Below are 22616 nucleotides of genomic sequence, written 5' to 3'. Positions count from 1 at the left end.
ACTGTACGATCAGCTCGAGTGTAGACTAACTATTCTAATTTTTGGTGATTAATCCTAGTACACTGTACTGACTCGGGTAGTAAATCATGAGGTATTTACTGGATGCGAGGGCCATGTCGATCTATGAACGGTTGCACAGGTGTGGAGAAGAATTGAGATCGACCTGGGCGATGCCATGGTGGACACCCTCGGTTAGGTTTTTAGCACGACTAGCTATGGCCATTATCTGATAATGTTGACGCTTCTTCTATGTCGGTGGATTGTAGTACACCCGTATATCCTTGACATCCTCGTCTTGGTATAGGGCTAGCCAGTGAAGTATCAAAGTACTATAAACCCACCAGCGATGTCAATCGACATTATGACTCCCGCATGGACCATCTCAAAGGTTGATTCAAAAGGCAAATCCACTTCGACGGGATCTGCTCGACCTGCAGGACCCAAAAGAGGTAGAGGCCACAGCCGATCTCGCTCGGACCAACACCGGGTTGGGGGGGCAGGGGCGATCCTCTTTTTTTTTTTTTCTCTATGTGGCACTTCTGTAGGCACCCGACGGGAGGAATATCCCTCAGACTCTTAGACTAGTAAGCGTACATCCAGGTACATACGGGAATCCCCCGCGGGACAGGGGCAAAAAAAACAGACGTGCAACTGATCTGCGACGGCACTTGGCGCGTTTCATGAATTATGGTTGCATATGGCCCGTGTGGGATGATCATGGCTTTTGATTGATTTATAATAGTAATAACAATATAATTTATTATGATTATTTTACGTGAAGGGTATCTCGATGTTGCATCCTGCGCCACGCCCGAGAATGTGCATGGGGGGTCCACCGCATGGGTTTGATGGGTGCACAGCATAGGGGCGATCAGGGGTTTGAACACTAACAGAGGGACATGCAAGTGTCCCTGTGCATTAAGCGTTCCCTCATTTCCTGTGGAGGGAACTCTCTCGAGTCTCCATCCCGAGTCCCACCGGCTCCACTCTGGTGCGCCTTTACCCCTGAGTTGAGTGAGCACTGACCAGGGAAATGGAGAAGGTTGCGGGCATAAACCAAGACAAAAACAAGAAGAAAAAGCAAAGAGAGACCAGTTTGCCCTGGGTATTATTTCCCCCGCATCGAGGCAAACTTTGAGAGAACTCTGTTGAGAGAGATATACTTTGTGAATATCGTGAATATCATGAATATCATGAGTCGTCTTCATTTCCTTTGACTTCTGGGATCTTCCGAGTCGATCCCATGCTGCAGATGTCGGGAAGGTCACGTCTGAGACATTCTGATAGTGGATGTCATTGACTGCAACCCACCTGGACAGACACAAAGGAATGAGGTCAGGGCTGAGATTCGGGGAGGGGACAAGGTGATAAGCAAACATCCATGGATGGTTTCCCGCAGAATCCCCGAATCAACCTGACACCTCTCTGTGAGGAGAGTCCATATCCCTGATATATCCCTGAGATGGGCACATGGACGTCTCGTGGACCACAAGGCAACCCTGTGTACTTCGGATGCAGTACCGATGCCCCTGCAGAGAGACCAAGACATACTCTTTTTAGGGAGGGTTGGTATGTACGTGTCACACGCCGTTCTGACGTCAAGAAAGAAAAGAAAAAAACAAAAGAAATTGAGAAAAAAAAAATCTCCAAGTCCGAGTCCTCCCCACTTTAGTTTCCTAGGGACCGTGAACAAGGGAACCTTGGGAAATCCGGGAGATACAGTGGCAAATCCCAGGGGTAGCCAGGCACCTGGATAGAGAAGAAATGGAATAAGAAAAAGAAAAGAAGAGGGAACACATCGAGAGATAGAAAGATAAAGAATAGAGAAAGAGAAAGATAATGCAGAAGAGAGAGAGAGAGAGAGAGAGAAATAATCTGCCTCCCTTGCATGCTCCGCCCTAACACAATTAATAGTCTGCCCCCCTCCTCGATCCTTCACTCTTACTCTTATTCTTCTACTCTACTCGTCTACTTGTATCTTTCGATTCCTTTTTCTTATTTGTCTTCTTCTGTTCTTGCGCTCTCTCTCTCTCTCTCTCTCTCTCCATTCCACCGAATTGCATCCTCTTCCCTCGAATACTCTATCTCCCCATCGATAAGCTACGCCGGTCAGGGGTTCTCGGGAATTCCTGTGAAAATTCCCGTCACATTCTCTTTTCGCGACTAGTCGCCATCGAGTCCTCGGTGCGCTCGGCATAATTTGCCTTGACGTGATTAGCGTCCCACACAATGTCCGTTGCGACGATGCTCCAACCTGCATCCAGAGCATCCAGAGCATCTTCGTCTTCCTCGTCCTCGTTTCAGCCCATCGCACGTCAGAACACCATGTCGTCCCACGATACTCGGTCGCTTCGCCAGTCGAAGCGCATGTCGGTCACTGCGCTCTACCTGTCCATGTCCGCAAAGGACAGGGATTTGGAGATTTCAGATGACTTGGCTCGCGGTACGTGCGGATGTATCTCCCGCTCGTGTCACTCCTACTGACTCCTCCGCCAGCGCAAAAACACCTGCGGGAATTGAAGTCGAAGATCTCTTCGCAATCCAAGAAGAATTTCGTTCTGGAGAAAGATGTGCGATACCTCGACTCGCGGATAGCATTGCTTATCCAGAACCGCATGGCCTTGGAAGAAGTAAGGAACTCTTTTTTCTCTCCCTTTTTCTTGATTCCACAACTCCCCCACTTCATCCAACTCACATGTTTTCTCTAGCAAAATGAGGTGGCCAGCCATCTCGACGACACAGCGGACCCCCAGGAGGGGTTCTTCCCCAATGACGAGCGAACCCAGAAATACGGCAACCTTCTGTTCTTGCTGCAGTCGGAACCTCGCCACATCGCTCATCTCTGCCGACTGGTGTCTATGGCCGAGATCGATTCGCTCCTGCAGACCGTCATGTTCACCATCTACGGAAACCAGTACGAAAGTCGCGAAGAGCATCTCCTGCTCACCATGTTCCAGTCCGTCCTCACCTACCAGTTCGATAATACCCCCGAATACTCGTCCCTGCTGCGCCAAAACACCCCCGTCTCTCGAATGATGACCACCTACACGCGCCGTGGTCCCGGCCAGAGTTACTTGAAACAGGTCTTGGCCGATCGCATCAACTCTTTGATTGAATTGCGGGACGTTGATCTCGAGATCAACCCCCTGAAGGTTTATGAGAGCATGGTGAAGCAGATCGAGGAGGAAACTGGCTCGCTGCCGGATTATTTGGCCCGGTCGGTGACGGCCGAAGATGCCGCCGACAATGCGCAGGTGCAGGCCATTATCGCTCCGCGCCTCAAAATGCTGACGGACATTGCGAATGGATTCATCACCACCATCATCGATTCGGTGGATGAGGCTCCGTACGGTATCCGATGGATCTGCAAGCAGATTCGCAGTCTGTCGCGTCGCAAGTACCCGGACGCCCAGGACCAGACCATCTGTACCCTGATCGGCGGGTTCTTTTTCCTGCGCTTCATCAACCCTGCCATTGTCACCCCGCGATCCTACATGCTGATCGATGCCACACCAACCGACAAGCCCCGCCGGACTCTGACGCTCATTGCGAAGATGCTGCAGAACCTGGCCAACAAGCCCTCCTACGCCAAGGAGCCTTACATGGAGAGCCTGCAGCCATTTATACAGCAGAACAAAGGGCGGGTCAACAAGTTCCTGCTCGACCTGTGCGAAGTGCAGGATTTCTATGAGAGTCTGGAAATGGACAACTACGTGGCTCTGTCGAAGCGCGACCTTGAGCTGCAAATCACCCTCAATGAGATGTACGCCACGCACTCCCTTCTCGAGAAGCACTCCGCGGCGCTGGCCCAGGATCAGTACTCGCACCTCTCTATGCTGCTGCAGGAACTGGGCAGCGCCCCGCCACAGGTGCCTCGGAAAGAGAATCGGACCATCACGGTGCCCCTGTTCAGCCGATGGGAGACAGCCCTGGATGACTTGACGGCCGCGCTGGACATCACCCAGGAGGAGGTGTTCTTCATGGAGGCCAAGTCGACTTTCGTCCAGATTCTCCGGTCTCTGCCCCCCAACTCCTCGGTCGCTCGTCGGCCACTGCGACTGGATCGCATCGCCGAAGCTGCCGCCACTCTGAAGAATGATGCTGTCATGGTGCGGAAGGGCATCCGGACGATGGAACTGCTGAGTCAACTGCAGGACCTGGGGGTGATTGACCGCTCCGACGAATTTAGCCTCCTTCGGGACGAAGTGGAGCAAGAGTTGGTGCACCTCGGCTCGCTGAAGGAGAAGGTGTTGGATGAAACGCGGAAGTTGGAGGAGGTCTTTTCCACCATCCGTGATCATAACGCCTATCTGGTGGGCCAGCTGGAAACCTACAAATCCTATCTTCACAATGTTCGCAGTCAATCCGAGGGCAAGTCGCGGAAGCAGCAAAAGCACCAGGAACTTGGCCCGTACAAGTTCACCCATCAACAATTGGAGAAGGAAGGCGTCATTCGACGCAGCAACGTGCCCGAGAACCGACGGGCCAACATCTACTTCATGTTCAAGAGCCCGTTGCCGGGGACTTTCGTCATCAGTCTCCATTACAAGGGTGAGTGTCACGATGGAATCAGCGTAAACACACATCACTAACGCCTTTTTCTCATAGGACGCGCTCGTGGATTGTTGGAACTCGATCTCAAGCTCGATGATCTCCTGGAGATGCAGAAGGATAACCTCGAAGACCTGGACCTGGAGTATGTCCAGTTCAATGTCACCAAGGTGCTGGCGCTCCTGAACAAACGATTTGCACGAAAGAAGGGCTGGTAAAGGTGGATTGCTCTTCAACCCCTTGATGATGATGCGAGACCCAGCCGAAGTGGTCCTGCTCACGCCTTTCTATCCGCCATGTTTGGCATTCGATGAGGCGCGTAGTCTTTTGATGACCATATGTGCACCGATATATCTGCCATATTACCTTGCCATCCCCGAAGCCACGAGCCACATCGTACGCAATGGCTTCGATCATTTGATCTATCTATTTGCTACGGACGGGCGATGTGCGCTGTGTGAATGTTGCTGACCCATGAACATACCCTCTGGAGGATGAGTTAGAGCCTCTCCCGCTGGATCGGGAGTGCCGAATGATCCCTGGTTTTTTTTATATTTTTTTTTATATTTTTTTTTTATATTTTTTTTATATTTTTTGATTTTTTGATTTTGGATGTTTCTTTTGTTTTGTTGTGGTTTCTTTTGCAAGGCTTATACCCAGCGCATTGCTTTTTTCTGGTTTTTTTTTTCTTCATGTGTTTTGGACCCTGCGTCCTGTAATCCTATCTCTGGCACTTGTTTTTCCACGAGCCTTTCGAGGCCTCCATGCGCTGTGTATCATAATGCGTGCTTGTGTGCGGTTGAATTGAATACCCGTCTGCCTTGGCCTCTACTGGGATGGATCAGGAGTAGAGGCGGCACCTGTCTCAGTACAGCCACCCTTCGCTTAGCCTGTCGAACTTTTCGGGGGCCTGAATTTGGCCTAATTGCAAGAATAAATCTGCCCTCGAGTGTTATTGTTATCATTCAAGTGCTGGGCTGTTTCACCTTTAAAATCCCATTAATAATTTGCGGCCGAGTATTTTGACTGCGCAGTGGCCACAACTTTCGTTCCCCTCCGCCTTCCCCTTCTTCACCCAACTGCCAACCTGCAAGATTTCCCACCCTCTCTTTCCCCGAACCTCGACTTCGCATCCTTTCATCATGGCGACCGAGCAGCAGTTGTCCACCGACTCCAAGTACGATCAGTACGACTTCCCCACCACCGCCCCCGAGTCGCAGCCTGGCCACCCGGGCCACACGACACCGGAGCAGGATGCGAAGGTGCACCAGTTCCGCGCCGAGCTGGAGCAGCTCGGTTACACCGACCGATTGGACACTCTGACTCTGCTGCGGTTCCTGCGGGCTCGCAAGTTCGATGTCGAGGCGGCCAAGACTATGTGCGTCTCCCAATGCGTATTTTGCCTTTGGAGGCACAATTTGCCCCACGGGGAGGATTTTACTTTCGTGTTTACACATTTTCATTGATCATCTATCTGGTCTAACATTCCCTTCTTGTTTGCTTCTGTATAGGTTCACGACGACAGAGAAGTGGCGCAAGGAGTTTGGCACGAACGACTTGGCCCGTACCTTCGACTACAAAGAGAAGGAACAAGTCTTCCAATATTACCCGCAGTACTATCACAAGACCGACAAGGTGAGTAATGGAGGCGTGTGACGAGAGTATTTTGCTTGGAGAGAAACTAATCACGGCGTAAATCCGCAACAGGATGGACGCCCCGTCTACATTGAGAAGATGGGTAAGATCGACCTCAACGCCATGTACAAGATCACCACCGGTGAGCGGATGCTGCAGAACCTCGTGACCGAGTATGAGAAGCTGTCGGACCCTCGGTTGCCCGCGTGCTCGCGCAAGGCCGGTAAGCTGCTGGAGACGTGCTGCTCGATTATGGACCTGAAGGGTGTCGGCATCACCAGCGTTCCCTCCGTGTATGGCTACGTCAAGCAGGCCTCCGACATCTCGCAGAACTACTACCCGGAGCGTCTGGGCAAGCTGTACCTCATCAACGCGCCCTGGGGCTTCAGCAGCGTGTTCAGCGTCGTCAAGGGTTTCCTGGACCCTGTTACTGTCAACAAGATCCACGTCCTCGGCAGCGGATACCAGAAGGAGCTGTTGTCTCAGGTCCCCGCTGAGAACCTCCCCGCCGAGTTCGGTGGCAGCTGCAACTGCGAAGGTGGCTGTGAGTTCTCCGACATGGGCCCCTGGCTGGAGCCCGAGTGGGCGCGTCCCCCCAAGTGGGCCGCCCCCAAGGAAGACAAGGAGGCCGACAACACGGTCCAGAACGAGGATCCTGGTTACGAGAAGAAGGATACCGAGGGCCAAGATGGTGCCGAGACCACCGCATAAAGACATTCTTGAGCCCTTTCGTCTCATTTCCCTTTTTTTCTCTTCAATTCTGGCACATCCTCTCGCCAATCTCACACAATCCCCCTTGCATATGGAGACACAGAAAACCGGATAAGGAGTTCTGGGGGATCCTTATCAGTGCACGATCTCGTTGACTTGAAAAATACACCCCCTCTTGGTCTACTCGTTCCTTCAGCAATGAATGAACCCTATCCCCCATCTTGGCCTCCCATTTCTTCTTCCCCTTGGCAGACCAGAACCGCTCTCTGGGAGTTTCAACACGTCCTCGCCGACCCTCCTATCCACAGCTGTGGACTCCTTGCCCCCCTTTCACTGGCTTTTTTGATTGTTGTGTTTGTGTTCGGATCTAGATATCATGAAGTGCATGCTTTTCTGTTCGTGCGCTGGCCTGTTGGAACCTACGCGGCGAGTGCCGTTCTCGATATAGAAGAAACAGGACAGAATAGAATTTAAGGCAAAAAGCAGTGAGCTTGGGGTGTGGTTGACGATAGAAGATGGAGTTGTATACACTGGGCAGATCTCGATAGCTCGACAGTTGCACTAAGTTCTGTTCGCGGGCAAATCGAGTCCGCTCTGTCGCTCTGTGTGCATTTGCAATGTAGCCAATCGTAAATATTATGGTGTTCCAATCAGCATGACAGCTTGTGGTCTGAGATGCCCGTAAAGGACCCGACAAAGAAACAAAAAAAAACGATGGTATCATGATCACCCGAGCAAGCCCTGGGCACCGAAAACGCCTCCCACAGTAAATCCAAAGAGAAACAGAAAACAAAATGAAAATGAAAGGAAAGAGGCAAGAATGCAGCCCAGCCCAACTATCACATATTCTCTACCACTTCCGCAGCACGCCCTGCCCGCTCGGCCTTGCCCACCGTCGTCGCCAAGGCATAGCCATCGGCGCCGGCCTCAGCATCGTCCTCGCCCTGAAGCCGCAGCAACGTCCGCAACGCACTTTCGTACGCATCTGCCATATCGCCGCTGCGCCAGCGCTCCGTCTCCTGCTCCGTGCCGAGCGGCACTTGCAGCGTCCACGCAGGGTCGGGCCGGTTGCGGCGTCGACGGGACGGGGCGTGTTTGGGCTGTTTCGCCGCTGACTCGGACTGATGCTGTGTTCCCTCGTCGACATCCATGTTCTCTGTGTCGGTGTTTTCGGTGTTTCTTTGAGCGGTCTGCTCCGCGCGAGCTCCGTCCTCGGATTCATCCATGGCTTCGTTGGCATTGTTGTTTAGGTCGTGATCATCGTCGGCGTCTTGCTCGGCCTCGTTCTCTTGTTCTTGTTCGTCATTTTCCTCGTTAATCAGCTGGTTCAGTTGTGCCGCGTGCTCTTTTGCTGCGCGATGTGGCGCGTCTCGTCGTAGTTGCGCGACTGTTGTGGTCAGCGACTCCAGTTGCGCGTAGAGCGCTGTTACGCGCGAGGCGAGCTCCGTGTCGTATGCTTCGTACTCGACTGTCTCGGGTGCGGTGAAGGAGGCTGGAAACTGGAATTGCGGGGACGAGGAGTCGATGCCGTTGATGCTGATTGAGGAGGAGGCGGTTGTGAAGGTTTGGTTTATGTACTGTTGTGGTGGGACTGCTGTTAGCTTCATTTTTTCTTTTTTGCCTCCTCTTGGTTGGGAATCTTCCATTTCGGAAGCCCTGCTCGTATAAAACATACCTCGTCCACTAGCTCCCGCACGCGCTCGCGCATTGGGTCCGGCGTCTCATTGTCCGTCGCGGAAGGGGGCAGGTGCAGGTCGAGTTTGCTGCGCGAACGAGCCAATGTGTTGGCGTAGAGATAGGTGAGGTCAGCTGGCGACTGCAGCTCAATCTTGCGGTAGTGCGCGGCCATGGCGGTGGTGGGGAGGAGAAAGATTGTTGTGGGATTTTGACGCGTCGACGGTGAGGTTCTGAAGGCCTTGGCGGCACCCCCGCAAACGATGTCATCGCCGGGTTACATTTTGGCTTCCGAGATTTCTCCCTCCTTGCAAGTATCACATACCCTCTCTTTTTTTCATTACTTTCTTCTCCCTCGACTCAGTCTCCTGCACTACCTCATCTACTGTGCGAGGATGCGATTCCCCTCGAGATAATGCCAGTGACTCCACGCTCTCATTGATTACCTACGCCCTGAGCAGCCGTCAAAGAACGGCCGGTTTAAACTACCTCCTCTCACCCCTTACATGCTTCCAGAACGACCATGGATTCTCCTGCCAGTATCTCCCTCGTGGACAACACCGTTCCCTCACAACAGCCCGCCGAGGAGCCATTCCGACGGGTCTCTACTATCGATCGGCAAGGAAGTCTTTCCAAACACCTGAGCCGCGCCTCAGTGCAGAGTCAGCTGGCAAAACGCAAATACGCCAAATGGCAGCCCGACCGACTCGGCGTGCCGGCCGACCCCAGCACCTCGCTGAGCAGAGATTCATCGCGCGTGCGGGGGTCGATATCCGCCACAAGCTCCGACGGACGATCCACACAACAAGGAATCGAGGAAAGAGATAGAGACACAGGTGCGACAGACCCCAGCTTGTCTCGCGTCGCCAGTGACAACGGCAACACCGCGGCTCGGTCGACCAACCCAAAGCGCCCGGCCAATGGCTCCGACGACACCACCCTGCTCACGGAGCTGGACATCCTCTACGAGAACCAGCGTGGCTGGTTTTTCTTCGGCGTCCCGCTGTACTCGCACGGCTCGCTACTCAACTTCGACCCGAGCGCCTGGATGACCCAGGACAAACGCGCGAGCCCCGTCAATATCACCAACGCCCAGGTGCCGGACCCCAGCTGGGAGTGGGCCTGGCGCACCTGGTATGTGGACATGTCCGGTGACGTCGACGAGCAGGGCTGGCAATACTCTTTCTCGTTTGCCTCGTCGGAATGGCACGGCACGCATCCGTGGTTCCATTCGTTTGTGCGTCGCAGACGCTGGGTGCGACTTCGGACAAAAGCTCCTGAACGGCGGCTTCGTGGCCGCTCTGGCTTTGAGAAGGCGCATATGCTAACTAAGGACTACTTTACTATCCATTCTTCGCGCGTGCGCAGTCGCGAGCAGAGCACTGTGGGTTTGTCGCGCGTCGAATCTGGGTTTTTGAATCGCATGAGTCAAAAGGTCGATGAGGAGGCGCCGCTCGAGGAAATCGGCGATATCCCGGCTTTGATGTTTGCCTTGAAGCATACCTCGATTGATCGCGAGAAGATTGATGCCCTGAGGAAATTTGTCCGTGAAGGAGGTGACGAGCTTTACTATCTGGACGAGAGGGTAAGCCAACTAGCTCTCTTGGTTGATTTTTTGTTTTACTAACTGGGCTTGTGGTGCTAGATCCCCGACGTCATGTCCATGTTTCTTTTCCAGGCATCTCGCTGGCAGTTTGTGACCTATCTTGTTGGAGTTATCCATGAGCTCTCAGAAGTTGCATCGGAATCAGATGGCAAGAATGCCGACGCCATGCAGCGCAAGAAAGATAATCTTGTCCGTGCCGTCGAAACGGCCCGGCGCCATGTCACCGGGCCGGATGTCTTCAGTGATTCCCACGGAGAATCGGTCACAGCACTGCTCGATCTGACCCCTGTGTCCCAGCATGATGCATTACTATCGCGGCGACCGGGTAGCACCCCTGAGCAACCGTCGATGCAGAAATGGAAAGGGATCAAGGGAATTCCCCAGGCGGCGGAGGTTGGTCGCGAAGGCCACATTTATTAATGTCTTTCCGATGTATTGTATATAATAGTTTAGTCGCAGCCGAGTCACTGCAATTTTTCCTTGTATCATTTCTACAATGCCATTCTTTTTTTTGAATCTTTTTCACTTGTGTAATTGTGTATACCTCGTTTCCATCCAACCCGTGAAGCTCCCAGGGACCCACCGCCTGCCGTTCCGGCGCAGCGTGCAAAAACCCTCCCCAACTCCGACAACGAAAAAAAATACCATCCTCTCTCACCCTCATCACCGCTTCTTCCCCCTTCTCCCGTTCTCATCCATGCCTCGGATGCTGTTGCAGCATCATCCTCTATGTTCTCGTGTGGCCGCCCGTGTCTAAGAAGGCGTTTGTCTGCCGTCCTGGACACCGTCGCGGCTGGCCCCGATGAACCTCTACTGTTCCTCTACCCGCGCTGGGCCGCGCCGGCTCTGCGGCAACGCCGACAGATCACTTCATTGAAGTCTACCACAGCTCCCTCGGGGACGTGTCAGACCCCTGATCTTCCTTTCCCTGCCGCAGCGCGCCCCTGTGCTTCGTTGCCGTTCCGCTCGTCGAACCGATGGATGTCCTCTGGTGCTACGGGTCACTCCCCCAGCATCACGCAGTTACATTCACCACGAGAAGCTAAAGTTGGTTTTCAATTTGAGGGGGATATCAACGAGGGGGGTATCGAGACGTCGGGCTACGATGCTGGGGATTCGTCTGTTACTGGGCACAATCAGTCGGAGGGCTCTTCTGTCGATGATCCATTGTCGGTGGTAGAGAGGAGGAGAACCGCACGCAGAGAAAATAGACGGCCCGAAGACACAGAACATGAGAGTCCCTCTCGAAAAAATTCAGTCCAAAAGATGTCCGTTCCGGATCGGAAGAAGCTCCGGTATCGAGAGTTTCAAGCAAAGCGAGAATTTCAAACGCAAAGGGGTCCAGGACGGTCGAAGCAAAATTGCAATGAAACATGGAGGGATATGCAGTCTCTACTGGAGAGTGTGCAGAAGGATCCTCGCAACGGAAGCAAAAAGCCCTCCAAGTACAAGGAGATGCACGTCCCAGAAGAAACCGTCGCTTTGCTTGCTGGAGTGACGGACATGACTATGAACGAGAATATCTGGCAAGTCCCCATTCATAATGGCTGCCGCGTGCACGTCCTCGATGCGCAGCAGGGCGATGGTCGGAATCGAAAGGTGATTCTGTCGGGCTCGGAACGCGTCGTGGAGGTGGTCGCGGACCGCATCATGCGTGCGCAGAATCTTCAAAGCGTTGGAGATCCTCTGGTCGAGATTGGCAAATCGCCCGTGCCTGTGTATGGCTCGTTGACTGCCATGGCACGCAGAAACATCCCAGCGCCGGTGATCCGTGGAGTATGGAACTGGTCTGACGACTGGGCGAATCCCATGCGGTTAGAAAATGTCCTCGCTGCTCGCCCGCCCCTCACCAGCGTGAGGGGATTCAACGAATACGTCGAGGATCTTGTGAGCGCAGGGAAATTGAAATACCAACTCAAGGCCCGGGATCGAACGGATGACAACAATTCTCGCACTCACACCACTCCCCACACTCATCAAGATATCGCCCGACAACTCGTGGCACTGTTTAAACAGGACGTGAACCACAAATACTTCTCCACCGCGGCGATGAACCACGCGCTGGCCTTTCTCTGTGACCACGAACTGCTTCAGGCCGCCCGGACCGTGTTTCTACTGGCAGAACATCTTGCAACCACAGACACCTATAATATCTTGCTGCGCTGTGCGGCGCGACGCCAAGATATCAAGGGATTTCGTGGGCTCCTGTATTCGATGTCTCGAGCGCATTTTCGTCCAAACGCTCATACGTGGCTTTCGTTACTCTCGGCTCTAGTGACTCCAAGTGACAAAGCCAAACTCATCACACATATGGCGCGCAATGGCTACATCTCAGAGATCAACACGATCCGGAGTGTGCTTCAGCAAACGATTCACGATTCTCTCCTCGTGCATTTGGAAAGCGGCCAGGATATTGACTCATTCATCCATCTGATGACCAACACCTGGGGTGCCAATTGGCTCAGCTCCTCGCTGATCAGTCAGATGTTCAATGTGACCGTTCGGTTGAAGGACTTCTCCGCCACGGACCGGCTGATGCGAATCTGTATGGAGCACGGTCTTGCCGTGGATAGCACTTCCCTCACCCATATTTTGCGCCTCTTCCGCGCGGACATCTTCTCGGCTTTGAAATACACCTTCCAATTCATGAACCGGCCTCTGTTCCGCCTCGCCCCCGAGACCTGGGAGAAACTGTTTTTGGTCGCCTATAAGGGCCGCCACTACAACATCTGCCGGGTGCTGTGGCGGTATGCGTGCATGGGCAACGCCGTGAGCTATAAAATGAAACAGTCCGTCCTAAGCTCTCTAACCCGCAACACCCCCCGGAAGAAGGGCTCCGACATCTCCACTATCTGGAGCCTCAGTGCTGGGAAAGTCATTGTCGGTCTTGACCTGCACCACGAGACCTACACGATCAAAGACTCCATTCTCGAGGGTCTGCCAGCCGAATTCCGTGACAAGCCCCTTCTTTATCTGTCCTCTGGATTCATGCCCCAGGGTGAGAATAGAGACCGTCAGCTCCGTCTCGCGGCGGATCTGGTGCTTCGCGATGTCGAGCTCGGCGCTTCGCAGTATAAGCCCATGCATTCGCTGCCCATCATGCTGGAAGCTGCCGCTCTCCTGGACCTCGAGTGGCATGGGAAACCGTGGCCGTTGCCGTGGATGATGCAAAATGCGATCCAGGTTCCGATCATTCCCCGCTAGCCTTCTGGTGTTTTGTTGTTTCTGCCATTCTGCTTGTGTGTCTTCTAGCGTGCTGCATGGGGTATCATCTCTGAGCGGGACTGGTGTTTATCTCTGGTGGTGTTTTGTATCTACTTCCATCCCCTGTATCATTGTACATCTGTATACTATCGGATCATATAGACATCTATAGACCATCTCACTCGACTTGCATAAGACCTGATTTTTGCCCGTAAGGAACAAGTATAAACCGAGTAGATCATAATACTTTAGAAGCAGCACTAGTACCCAGCTGTCTCAAAACTCGGTCGATTTTCGTCTCCATGTATCTATGGATGCCACGCAGACGCCAACTCCAATGAGACCATGCAAATCTATCTTGTGTTCTGGTCATTTCCCATTAAATTATCATGGCACATCACGCTAACAACCTAGCAACTTTGTCCTCAGCGCAACAAGGGAAAGATGGATTAGGGGTCTTCCCCTTCCTTCCACTCCTCATAGCTCTATATCAACGGCCTCCATTCTCCTGCATAAGACCAAGTGGACCGGTGGATACAGGCGGAGGAGGTCCGTAGGGATCGAATGAGGACCGGATTGAGCCGACACCCTCTTTGAGGTAGAGCACGAGCCGGTAGGCGGAGTTGCCATTCAAGTAGTATCGATGCAGCCGCTTGCTGCGCAGGAAGCCCAGACGCTCGTACAGCTTCATGGCGGCAGTGTTGGTGATTTCAGTTTCGAGGACGATCTGGTCACAAAAGAGCAAGAGACAAAAAAATCAATATATGTCCCAGAACCACACCCACCAACCCCTCCATAAACATTCACATACCTCGTCAGCATCGCGCTCGATCATCGCATCGATAGCCATGCGCACCAGCTTCGTGGCGATCCCGCGGCCCCGGTACTCCTCGCGCACGGCCAGCATGGCGATATACCCCCTCAGTGGGCCGGAGCGGTGCGGCTCCAGCTTCGACACCACCACGCCGACCATCTCGTCCTGGTCGTCCATGGCCAGGAAGCACAGGTCGCCCCATTGGTACAGGAAATAGCGGTAGACGTAGATGCTGTATGGCTCGGACAGATCCTTGGAGATCAGCTGGCGCATTGCGGCGACGTACTCGTTCTCGCGCGCGCTGTCGTACCGCTCGTAGCGGAGGGAGGGGGCATCGTGGCTCATTCCGGGACCATGGGGGGAGGAGAAGATAGGTATAGAATTGGTTATCTCCCCGGTTGGCAGTCGTGGTGGCCAGTAATCATACAGTAGAAAATAATAAAGCAGTGGGGAAGTGAGGGAGAACCTTGTCCGAAGTTGATGAACGATGAGAGCGATTGCCATGTGATGCCGATCCCGTGAGTGCCCTGGTTTTGCCTCCTTCGGAGCCCTCTCTCTCAATCCCCTCAATTCAACTACCTTCAAGTCTGAGTGCTCGTCCTTTCTCACTCCTCCTCCTTCTCCCCTTTCTCTTCCTGGCGGCCATTCGTTATGCTCCGCCGCCGCACGGCCAAGGACGTCCCGCCTTCCGACTCGTCCCACAACCGTGCGTCTCGGCATACTGAAGAGGACCGCCTCCGCGCCGAGTTTGGTGACGCGAAAGTCAAGCAGCTAGTCATCAAGCCCCGGAGCAAACGTCGCAATGGGTTGATCTTCGCGTTGGGCGGCCTGTTTGGCATCTTTATCGCCCTGTTTTTCGCCAACCAGCAGGAGGTCATCAGCCTGGACTCGCTCATGGACTTGAACCTCGACTCGTTGATTGACGCTATTCCGCAAGGCATTGTACGAGATGCGAAGGAGTTCTCGGTATGTTGGTTCCCGGGTGTGACCTGCTGTTCTCTTCTTCCTGCTTTTTCCGTCCAGTCTACTGACTTGCCATGGGGACCGCCAGCAACACGAACGCGATGCCGTCAGCTACGATTCATTCTCCGTTGGACTCCATCTTCAGTCCCAGGGCGTTGAGGCCAAACACCCCGTCGTGATGATCCCCGGCGTGATTTCTACCGGTCTGGAGAGCTGGGGCACCGGGGCCAGCTCGCGGCAATACTTCCGGCGGCGGCTATGGGGTAGTTGGAGCATGATGCGTGCGCTGGTGATGGACAAGGCGGAGTGGAAGAACCATGTTATGCTTGACCGCGAGACTGGCCTGGATCCGCCAGGGATCAAGCTCCGCGCAGCGCAAGGCTTCGACGCCACCGACTTCTTCATCACAGGTTACTGGATTTGGAACAAGATTCTGGAGAATCTGGCGACGATCGGCTATGATCCAACTAATGCATTCACTGCCGCGTACGACTGGCGGCTGTCATATCTCAATCTGGAGATTCGAGACAAGTATTTTAGTCGTCTTAAGTCTTATATTGAGACTGCGGTGCAGGTACAAGGCGAGAAAATCACGCTGGCTTCGCATAGCATGGGCTCGCAGGTTGTGCTGTACTTCTTCAAATGGGTGGAAAGCGAGGAACATGGTAACGGCGGGAAGGACTGGGTCAATCGGCACATCGACTCATGGGTTAATATTAGTGGCTGCATGCTCGGCGCCGTCAAGGGGTTGACGGCCGTCTTGTCCGGGGAGATGCGCGACACGGCGCAGCTGAACGCGTTTGCCGTTTATGGGCTGGAGAAGTTCCTCTCTAAAGAGGAGCGCGCTGAGATCTTCCGCGCCATGCCCGGAATTTCTAGCATGCTGCCCAAGGGCGGCGAGGCCGTCTGGGGCAATTCCACCTGGGCACCGGACGACCAGCCGGGCCAGTCTATGACCTTTGGGAACCTATTGAACTTCCACGAGACCAACTCCTCGTGGACGCGGCGCAACTTGACCACGTCTGAAAGCCTGCAGTACCTGCTGAATCAGAGCGAGGACTGGTACCGCACGCAGGTGCTGAACAGTTACTCGCACGGGGTGGCACATACGGCACGCGAGGTCGAGGCCAACGAAAAAGACCCGCGCAAGTGGCTCAACCCGCTGGAGGCGCGCCTGCCGCTCGCCCCGGACATGAAGATTTACTGTTTCTATGGGGTTGGCAAACCTACTGAACGCAGCTATTTCTACCAACAGGAACTCGACCCGCTGGTCAATCTGAATGTCAGCATCGACACCACCGTCACCAACAATGACGGCGTCGACCACGGCGTGGTCATGGGCGAGGGTGACGGCACGGTGAATCTACTGAGCACCGGGTACATGTGCGCCAAGGGCTGGCATATCAAGCGCTACAACCCGGCGGGCGCCAAGATCAAGGTCTTTGAGATGCCGCACGAGCCGGACCGGTTCTCGCCGCGCGGCGGGCCCAACACTGGTATGTGGCAGTCTGGCTAGTGCCGTTTATTTCTCTAATTATGTGTTTTTGGTTGATATTAACTTGATTTGGCTAGGTGACCACGTCGACATCCTCGGCCGCGCCTCGCTCAACGACCTCATTCTCCGCGTCGCCGGTGGCAAAGGCGACCAGATCGAGGAGACGTTTGTCTCCAACATCCGCGAGTATGCGGACCGTGTACAGATCTTTGAAGAATAGACGTTTCCTCGCTGTGTTCTAGACTTGTCCTTTTCCGCTTGATACTCCCCATTGCCTTGTGTCTGTGACAGACGAGGTGCTGTGTAAGTCTGATTTTTGTATATTCTTTCGTTTCTTTTTGGGTGGGCGCTTGTACGAGTATTGGTAGGGATGGAGTTATTGCTGGTACCCTCGGTGGCTCTGTGCACTGCTTTTGATGTAACCCAAGTCACTTTTGAGTAGATCCGGTGTTCGTCACAATATCAAAACGAGACGTGCGGATTCTACTAAATGCTTTTTGGTCCCAAATTTATGGCCTTACAAAGACCTACAAATGAAAAAAAGGACCACAATAGCCATTCTACGAGCAACTAGGTACAAAATAGAAAGATCTCGGCCCTCTACTCATCTTTGATCTACCCATTTGAGGATATAATATACTATTTAAGCTGGTTGTCTTGCAGCTCTATAGTCTTCCAATCCAAATCAACTCAAACAAACTTTCAACCCCTTCAATAGCCACATCCGTCTATCCACCATGAAATTCTATCTCGCCGTCGCCATCTGTGTTGCCATGGGCACTAGTGCCATTGCTACGGAAAGTACGAATGACTCGAGGGCACGGCTACAGCCCAGGGATACAGCCACTCCGCCCAAACAGGGGCAGAAGACCCACGCACCGCCCAAAAACCGATCCCGCGTGATCGACACGGCGCAGAATAGCGCAGGGATGCAGGCCGGACGGGCTGTGGACTGATCTGCGCTGTCGGAGAGCGGAGAAAAGAAAAAGAGGAGTTCGGGATCGTCCAAGTTCCGAGCCGGGCAGTCTCACCGTCTCATGTGAACACTATACATACATACATGTTGTCCGTGGGATACTGTACATCTTTGGGAATTATTCGATACCACAGTAGAGAATTGGAGATGTACTGTACAATTCTTCATAATTCATGCTAGGGACTAAGAATACTAACAATATCGACCGCATCGTCCCCGAAGTAACGATAAGCACAACCACCCCCCAAGATATTTCCATAGGTAAGTGTTCGGTGCTGTGGCAGAGTCGGATGCTGTTCAGTCCCCGATAGCCAGAAGCGAAGAGACCGGCGAGTGGCCCAAGGCGAGAGACGGTTCTCCGTCCAACCGGTCCGCTCGCCTCGGCCGCCGGTGATAGCTGTTGCTGATCCCCCTCAATACAGAGTCCAGCACGCCCACACGATTTCTCTCAAATGCCAACGCCGCGATTCACCTGCCAGCGGCAAAGACACCAAACGAAGGTCGGTCCCGATGGACAGTCGCTCGACAACGTCCTTCCCTCCTCTCTTTCTATGTGCCAATGCAAAAAAAAATGTCTCGAGAAGAATATAAAAAACACCAGGTATCCAGAGAAACCCCTCTGGAAATGCACAGCGAGTGTAGTGCAAGCGATTTGGCGCCGAATTTTTTTGGTTCCCCGTGAACCTCCAGTCCAAAACGCCAAGGATGAGCGATCGACACGAATAAACAAGTTTGTGCAGCTGGACGAGCCGGAAGCGAAAGAAAACAAAAGCTGGCTCGCCCAGTTAAAAAGGTCGTAGCGAAAGACATAGGTCAGAATCGAAAAGTCGAAAAAAAAGGATCGCCCGGAGACGTCCGAAAGTGTACAAGCGAAGGATTCCAACGGTAGAGCGGGGAATTGATCCCAGGCAGGTCGGGTTCCAATCCCCCGCCACCGGTATTAATATTATAGACGGAGACGTCATCCCAACGCGGGATGACGGGGCATGTACAGCCAGAAAGGAAAAAAGTGCCTTCGGCGCAAGGGGAAAAGCCCGCGAGCCGGATGTTTCCAAACAGCGGATTAAAAAACCGTAGGTGTCGAAAATGGCTCGATGCAGATAAAAGTCCCAAGATGTCGTCAAGTATAAGAACGCCGTTCCCCGAAAGAACAAAAAACTGGTAGATGCAACCATGGACAGGGGGTTTGTAGTATGTGTACGTCGCAGGCATGACTGTTTAGCGTCCAGCCTCGAGGTCGTGACCCGAATGGTTCGAGGTCAAGGTCTCGCTCTCCCACGTGTAGTGGTCATCCACGGGGCTGAGTGAGCCCGAAGATACGGAGGAGGAAGAGCCCACGGTCCACTCGTCGCTGTCCAAGTTGAAATCGCCATCCAAACTGGCGAGGTCATAACCAAACTCGCGCGAGGTGTCACCGATCTCGACGTAGTCATAGTCCCAGCGGAAGTGCTTGTCGAGTTGCATGCGAGGCAGGAATCGGGTCTTGGCAAAGTAGAAAGCCACCGTGGCCAGCAGACCACCGCAGACCAGGTCCACGGCATAGTGGTGAGAAAGATACATGGTGGCCCACCACATCCATAGGGTGTAGGTAACCCAGAGGAACTTGAGACGCGGGAAGACATGGCTCATGAACAGAGCTGCCAGCGTAGAATCGGCGGCATGGAGCGAGGGGAACGCCCCAAAGACCACGGGCGACTGGTGGAAGCCCGAAGTGTACAGGTCGATTCCAAGCAGCTTGTCGATGCGAGCCAGACCGGCGGGATTTCCGGGCATCGAGTAGTCGGCCGGGGCGAGGCCGTACAGATTCTCATACCATGGAGGCGAGCAGGGAAACGCCAACTGGATGGTGACGGCCATCATGCTGATATATCCAAGGGACCGCGCATAGAGCGGGGTGGTGCCTGGCGGCCCGAAGATGAATAGGATAAGAGAGACGACAAAGGGAGCCCCATAATGGCAGAGCCCATATGGTATCCATGCCAACACATCGAGAGCCACGTTTTGGTGAGCGGATAAGATGTTGCTAATGTTGGCACCGTACAAGATATTTTCCATAGCCGGCAACACCCGCACCCAGATGGAAGGCCGCCAATCGCTGGGAACGAACCTGTTTGAGTTAGTAAGGTCACGAGTCACAACTGCCTCCCCTAAAACTAGGTCAAATAGGGGAAGAGTACGTACTGGCACGCGTAGAAGAAGATTAACCAGCCAGCAATCGGCAGAAAGGGCAGAAAGAATTGGCGGGTGATAGGCAGGAGTAGGGAGAAGAGGAGCATGGTAGCAATGGCGGTCTTCGCAAGCGGACCGGGGGATTGAATGACGGTCAAAGAGAAGATGCCGACGATCAACAGCAACAGATACTGGAAGTCATACAAGGTCCATCGGTGGGCCTGTAAGGATCGGAGGGTGTCGACGGGCGAGAACGAGGTCTGTAGGGTCGAGATGGACGAGGTGGGCGATAATCGACTCCGCAACTTGGACCGGATCTTGCGGCGCATGCGATGAGGCACAAGAAGCTGGAATGATCGCCATGGCACCTGGATCTGAAGCTTCCCGAACTGGTTCTGTGTGCGGTCCTTCCATGACGGAAAGGAGGCGGTCATCATCGCGGCGAGTCTCCTTCTCCCAGGAGACTCTGGATCACACTCGACTCTGTTGAGGGCGCGGGGCGGAAAGAGGGAGGGAGCGGAATGCCGCGGGATGGGACGGAAGGAATTTCACACCACACGGAAAGGGAGAGGAGGGGGGAGAGGGGGGAAAGTATCAAGGTCGACCCGATCTCATGAAGAACCGATAGGGGAGAGAGAGGAAGGATAGCGAGGGGCGGGAATCCAGGTCACGTTGGCAAGGGTTCCGGTCTGATGCAAGGTTAGGACAGCAAGGGCGCGACCGAAAGAGCCTTCCAAGGAACGAGAAGATGAAGAGAGAATAAGAAAAAGAAAAAGAAAAAAAAATTCACGGCAGGACATGGGAGAGAAGGGGAAGAAAAGAAGGATTTCGGGGGTGGTGGCCGTGGAGTATTGGTATTACAGTAAGATTACGAATATTACCGAGTCCATAGCGTCACTAAGCCGGTTTGGGGTGATGCTGGAGTCATCTCGATCCCACTGTGCTTCGTTTATACTTGGGTTAGAGATGATCTTTTTTCCTGTCAGAGCCGATGAAACCTCGTCTATCTTTGGTATAGCCCTTTGCTATTTCTCTTTATTATCGACTCTGGTCCTGGTCCTGGTCCTGGACTTTCCTCGAAAATACAGATCGAAGTGGACCAGCCCAAATTGCATGATGCTCAAGCGGATGCGGCGGAACACCACGGAACCCGATCGGACAAGACTTGATGCACGCCCAAGCACAACTCGGAGATTGCGGCGTTGCGACCCCGACTGAGAAATCGAGCAGTTCCGAGACCCAAGCTCAGCGGAAGAAAATGAACCTGTACTTCAGGACCTTCCTATGTTATGCTATATTGTACAATGTAAGTACATAAAAGTCGAGAGTCATGCAGTATGCGGTTCCTACATACTTACATACATGCCTGTTTATAATATTCCAATACACAGCCTGCATTACTTACTGTCCATGGATAGTTATTGTTCTCAAGGCTGAGCGTGACACACTTCCTTTCTTAGCATCGACTTCATACATACATAACGAACATAACTTCTAATTAAAAATTAGAAAAAAGGGTCGAGGGGGAAATAGGACCCACCGTGTGTATCGGTTGGGACACCAATTTTCCACGCTGTGGCCGATTGGCCCGCACGACTCCCCCCTTTCGGCCCCAGCGTTCAGGCGCGGTATTCAAAAACCCTGCGATCTTCAGGCCCAATTTTGTGTATTGTATTATTCCTTCACCCTCCTCCTTACTGCGCTTCGCTTCCAGTTCATCGCTTCTCTACAACTCCTGATCTGCGCTCCGTCGTCCTGGTGATTGGTTTCTATTCAGAAAGCAGGTTCAATCAACAACCCTAGTCACCTAGTCATGTCTCGATGCGATCGTGTCGTTGGACATGTCAAGGTTAAACACAGCCCGGACGACACGGCTGAGCCACCCCATCTACTGCCTGTTCTCGCATCAACCTAATCTTGTATGTAAATGGTGAGTTATTTCCATCTTCATTACTGCCTATGTTACTGCCGAGAAAGGTGGATTGCCAGACTCGACACTACTGGACACTATTGCGCCTGGTTGGCGTTGGGCCCGGCGCGTAGATGAGGATGTGCAGGCTCTCGCATCTAGTGTCTCAGAGGGTTGTTACCAGCTACCGAATTCGCCTCCATCAGACACTCCCACAAAATACGGGGAAAGAGAAACTATTGCTGTTAAGCTGTCAGGTTCATACTGATATTGATATTGATATTGATATTGATATTGATATGATATTAATTTCTCATAATATCTAACCCTGGTACCCGCGGCCCCCCGAGTTTCAGAATCGCACGTCGCGCGACCACGGCCAATCAGGGCGCCAAAGGTTCCCCTGTGCCAGTAAATACTCTTGTAGAATATACAGGATACAGGATACAGTATGTATAGTATGTATACATGTAGCATGTCATACGTTGAATTGAATTTAATTCTCCGATATCTGGTGACTATCAAGGAAGCTATCGTACTCGTATCTCGGCTCGGTTGCCTGGTACGTGGCAAGTATACCACCCACACTATATACTGCTAGTTACTAGCTACATATGCCAATTCTATTAATTCACATCATGATGAATGGACTGTAGTCTGCGCCACATTCTCCATGCCAATGAGGTCAGCCTACATAAATGCACACGAGAAAACATCCAATACTGTGGGGAGACACGCCCGTGCCTCCCCACGATGGGTTGGAGCTGCGGCTTACGATCAAGTCTTACTTATATATGACTAGACAGCGCATTTTAGGTAGTGTAATGAACGAATAATGAACTTTTAAATACAAAATGAAAAAAGAAAGAAAGAAACCAGATCAGCCCCCAAATGTCCTTACTGTCTATA

The 22616-nt window shown here is 53.0% G+C and overlaps 8 protein-coding genes across 8 annotated transcripts; 5 read left to right on the top strand and 3 right to left on the bottom strand.

The window, feature by feature from the left end:
* Positions 1-2229: 2229 nt before the first annotated feature.
* NUU61_004911 (Ras GTPase activating protein IRA2) lies at positions 2230-4769 on the top strand (the record flags this gene model as incomplete). The annotated part of the gene is made up of 4 exons (XM_056655493.1): positions 2230-2443; positions 2497-2630; positions 2709-4551; positions 4609-4769. 4 exons carry the CDS (start codon positions 2230-2232, stop codon positions 4767-4769), a joined length of 2352 nt encoding a protein of 783 aa, XP_056511106.1.
* A 924-nt stretch (positions 4770-5693) lies between these two features.
* Positions 5694-6897, top strand: NUU61_004910 (SEC14 family lipid-binding protein; the record flags this gene model as incomplete). The annotated part of the gene is made up of 3 exons (XM_056655492.1): positions 5694-5929; positions 6063-6186; positions 6259-6897. The coding sequence occupies 3 exons, from the start codon at positions 5694-5696 to the stop codon at positions 6895-6897; spliced, it is 999 nt and encodes a 332-aa protein (XP_056511105.1).
* Positions 6898-7736: 839 nt separating this feature from the next.
* Positions 7737-8746, bottom strand: NUU61_004909 (uncharacterized protein; the record flags this gene model as incomplete). Its single annotated transcript, XM_056655491.1, has 2 exons — positions 7737-8474; positions 8573-8746. The coding sequence occupies 2 exons, from the start codon at positions 8744-8746 to the stop codon at positions 7737-7739; spliced, it is 912 nt and encodes a 303-aa protein (XP_056511104.1).
* A 348-nt stretch (positions 8747-9094) lies between these two features.
* NUU61_004908 (uncharacterized protein) lies at positions 9095-13381 on the top strand (the record flags this gene model as incomplete). Its single annotated transcript, XM_056655490.1, has 3 exons — positions 9095-10156; positions 10217-10570; positions 10781-13381. 3 exons carry the CDS (start codon positions 9095-9097, stop codon positions 13379-13381), a joined length of 4017 nt encoding a protein of 1338 aa, XP_056511103.1.
* Positions 13382-13871: 490 nt separating this feature from the next.
* On the bottom strand, positions 13872-14540 carry NUU61_004907 (peptide alpha-N-acetyltransferase MAK3; the record flags this gene model as incomplete). Its single annotated transcript, XM_056655489.1, has 2 exons — positions 13872-14108; positions 14193-14540. The coding sequence occupies 2 exons, from the start codon at positions 14538-14540 to the stop codon at positions 13872-13874; spliced, it is 585 nt and encodes a 194-aa protein (XP_056511102.1).
* A 306-nt stretch (positions 14541-14846) lies between these two features.
* Positions 14847-16873, top strand: NUU61_004906 (phospholipid:diacylglycerol acyltransferase; the record flags this gene model as incomplete). The annotated part of the gene is made up of 3 exons (XM_056655488.1): positions 14847-15161; positions 15247-16654; positions 16731-16873. The coding sequence occupies 3 exons, from the start codon at positions 14847-14849 to the stop codon at positions 16871-16873; spliced, it is 1866 nt and encodes a 621-aa protein (XP_056511101.1).
* Positions 16874-17390: 517 nt separating this feature from the next.
* NUU61_004905 (uncharacterized protein) lies at positions 17391-17609 on the top strand (the record flags this gene model as incomplete). The annotated part of the gene is made up of 1 exon (XM_056655487.1): positions 17391-17609. One exon carries the CDS (start codon positions 17391-17393, stop codon positions 17607-17609), a length of 219 nt encoding a protein of 72 aa, XP_056511100.1.
* Positions 17610-18847: 1238 nt separating this feature from the next.
* NUU61_004904 (phosphatase PAP2 family protein) lies at positions 18848-20232 on the bottom strand (the record flags this gene model as incomplete). The annotated part of the gene is made up of 2 exons (XM_056655486.1): positions 18848-19736; positions 19811-20232. 2 exons carry the CDS (start codon positions 20230-20232, stop codon positions 18848-18850), a joined length of 1311 nt encoding a protein of 436 aa, XP_056511099.1.
* Positions 20233-22616: the final 2384 nt, after the last annotated feature.

This window comes from Penicillium alfredii, assembly GCF_028826965.1.
Source record: "Penicillium alfredii strain IBT 34128 chromosome Unknown utg000007l_segment0_segment0, whole genome shotgun sequence".
Taxonomy (NCBI): domain Eukaryota; kingdom Fungi; phylum Ascomycota; class Eurotiomycetes; order Eurotiales; family Aspergillaceae; genus Penicillium; species Penicillium alfredii.
This window is presented reverse-complemented; position numbering and strand designations above follow the sequence as displayed.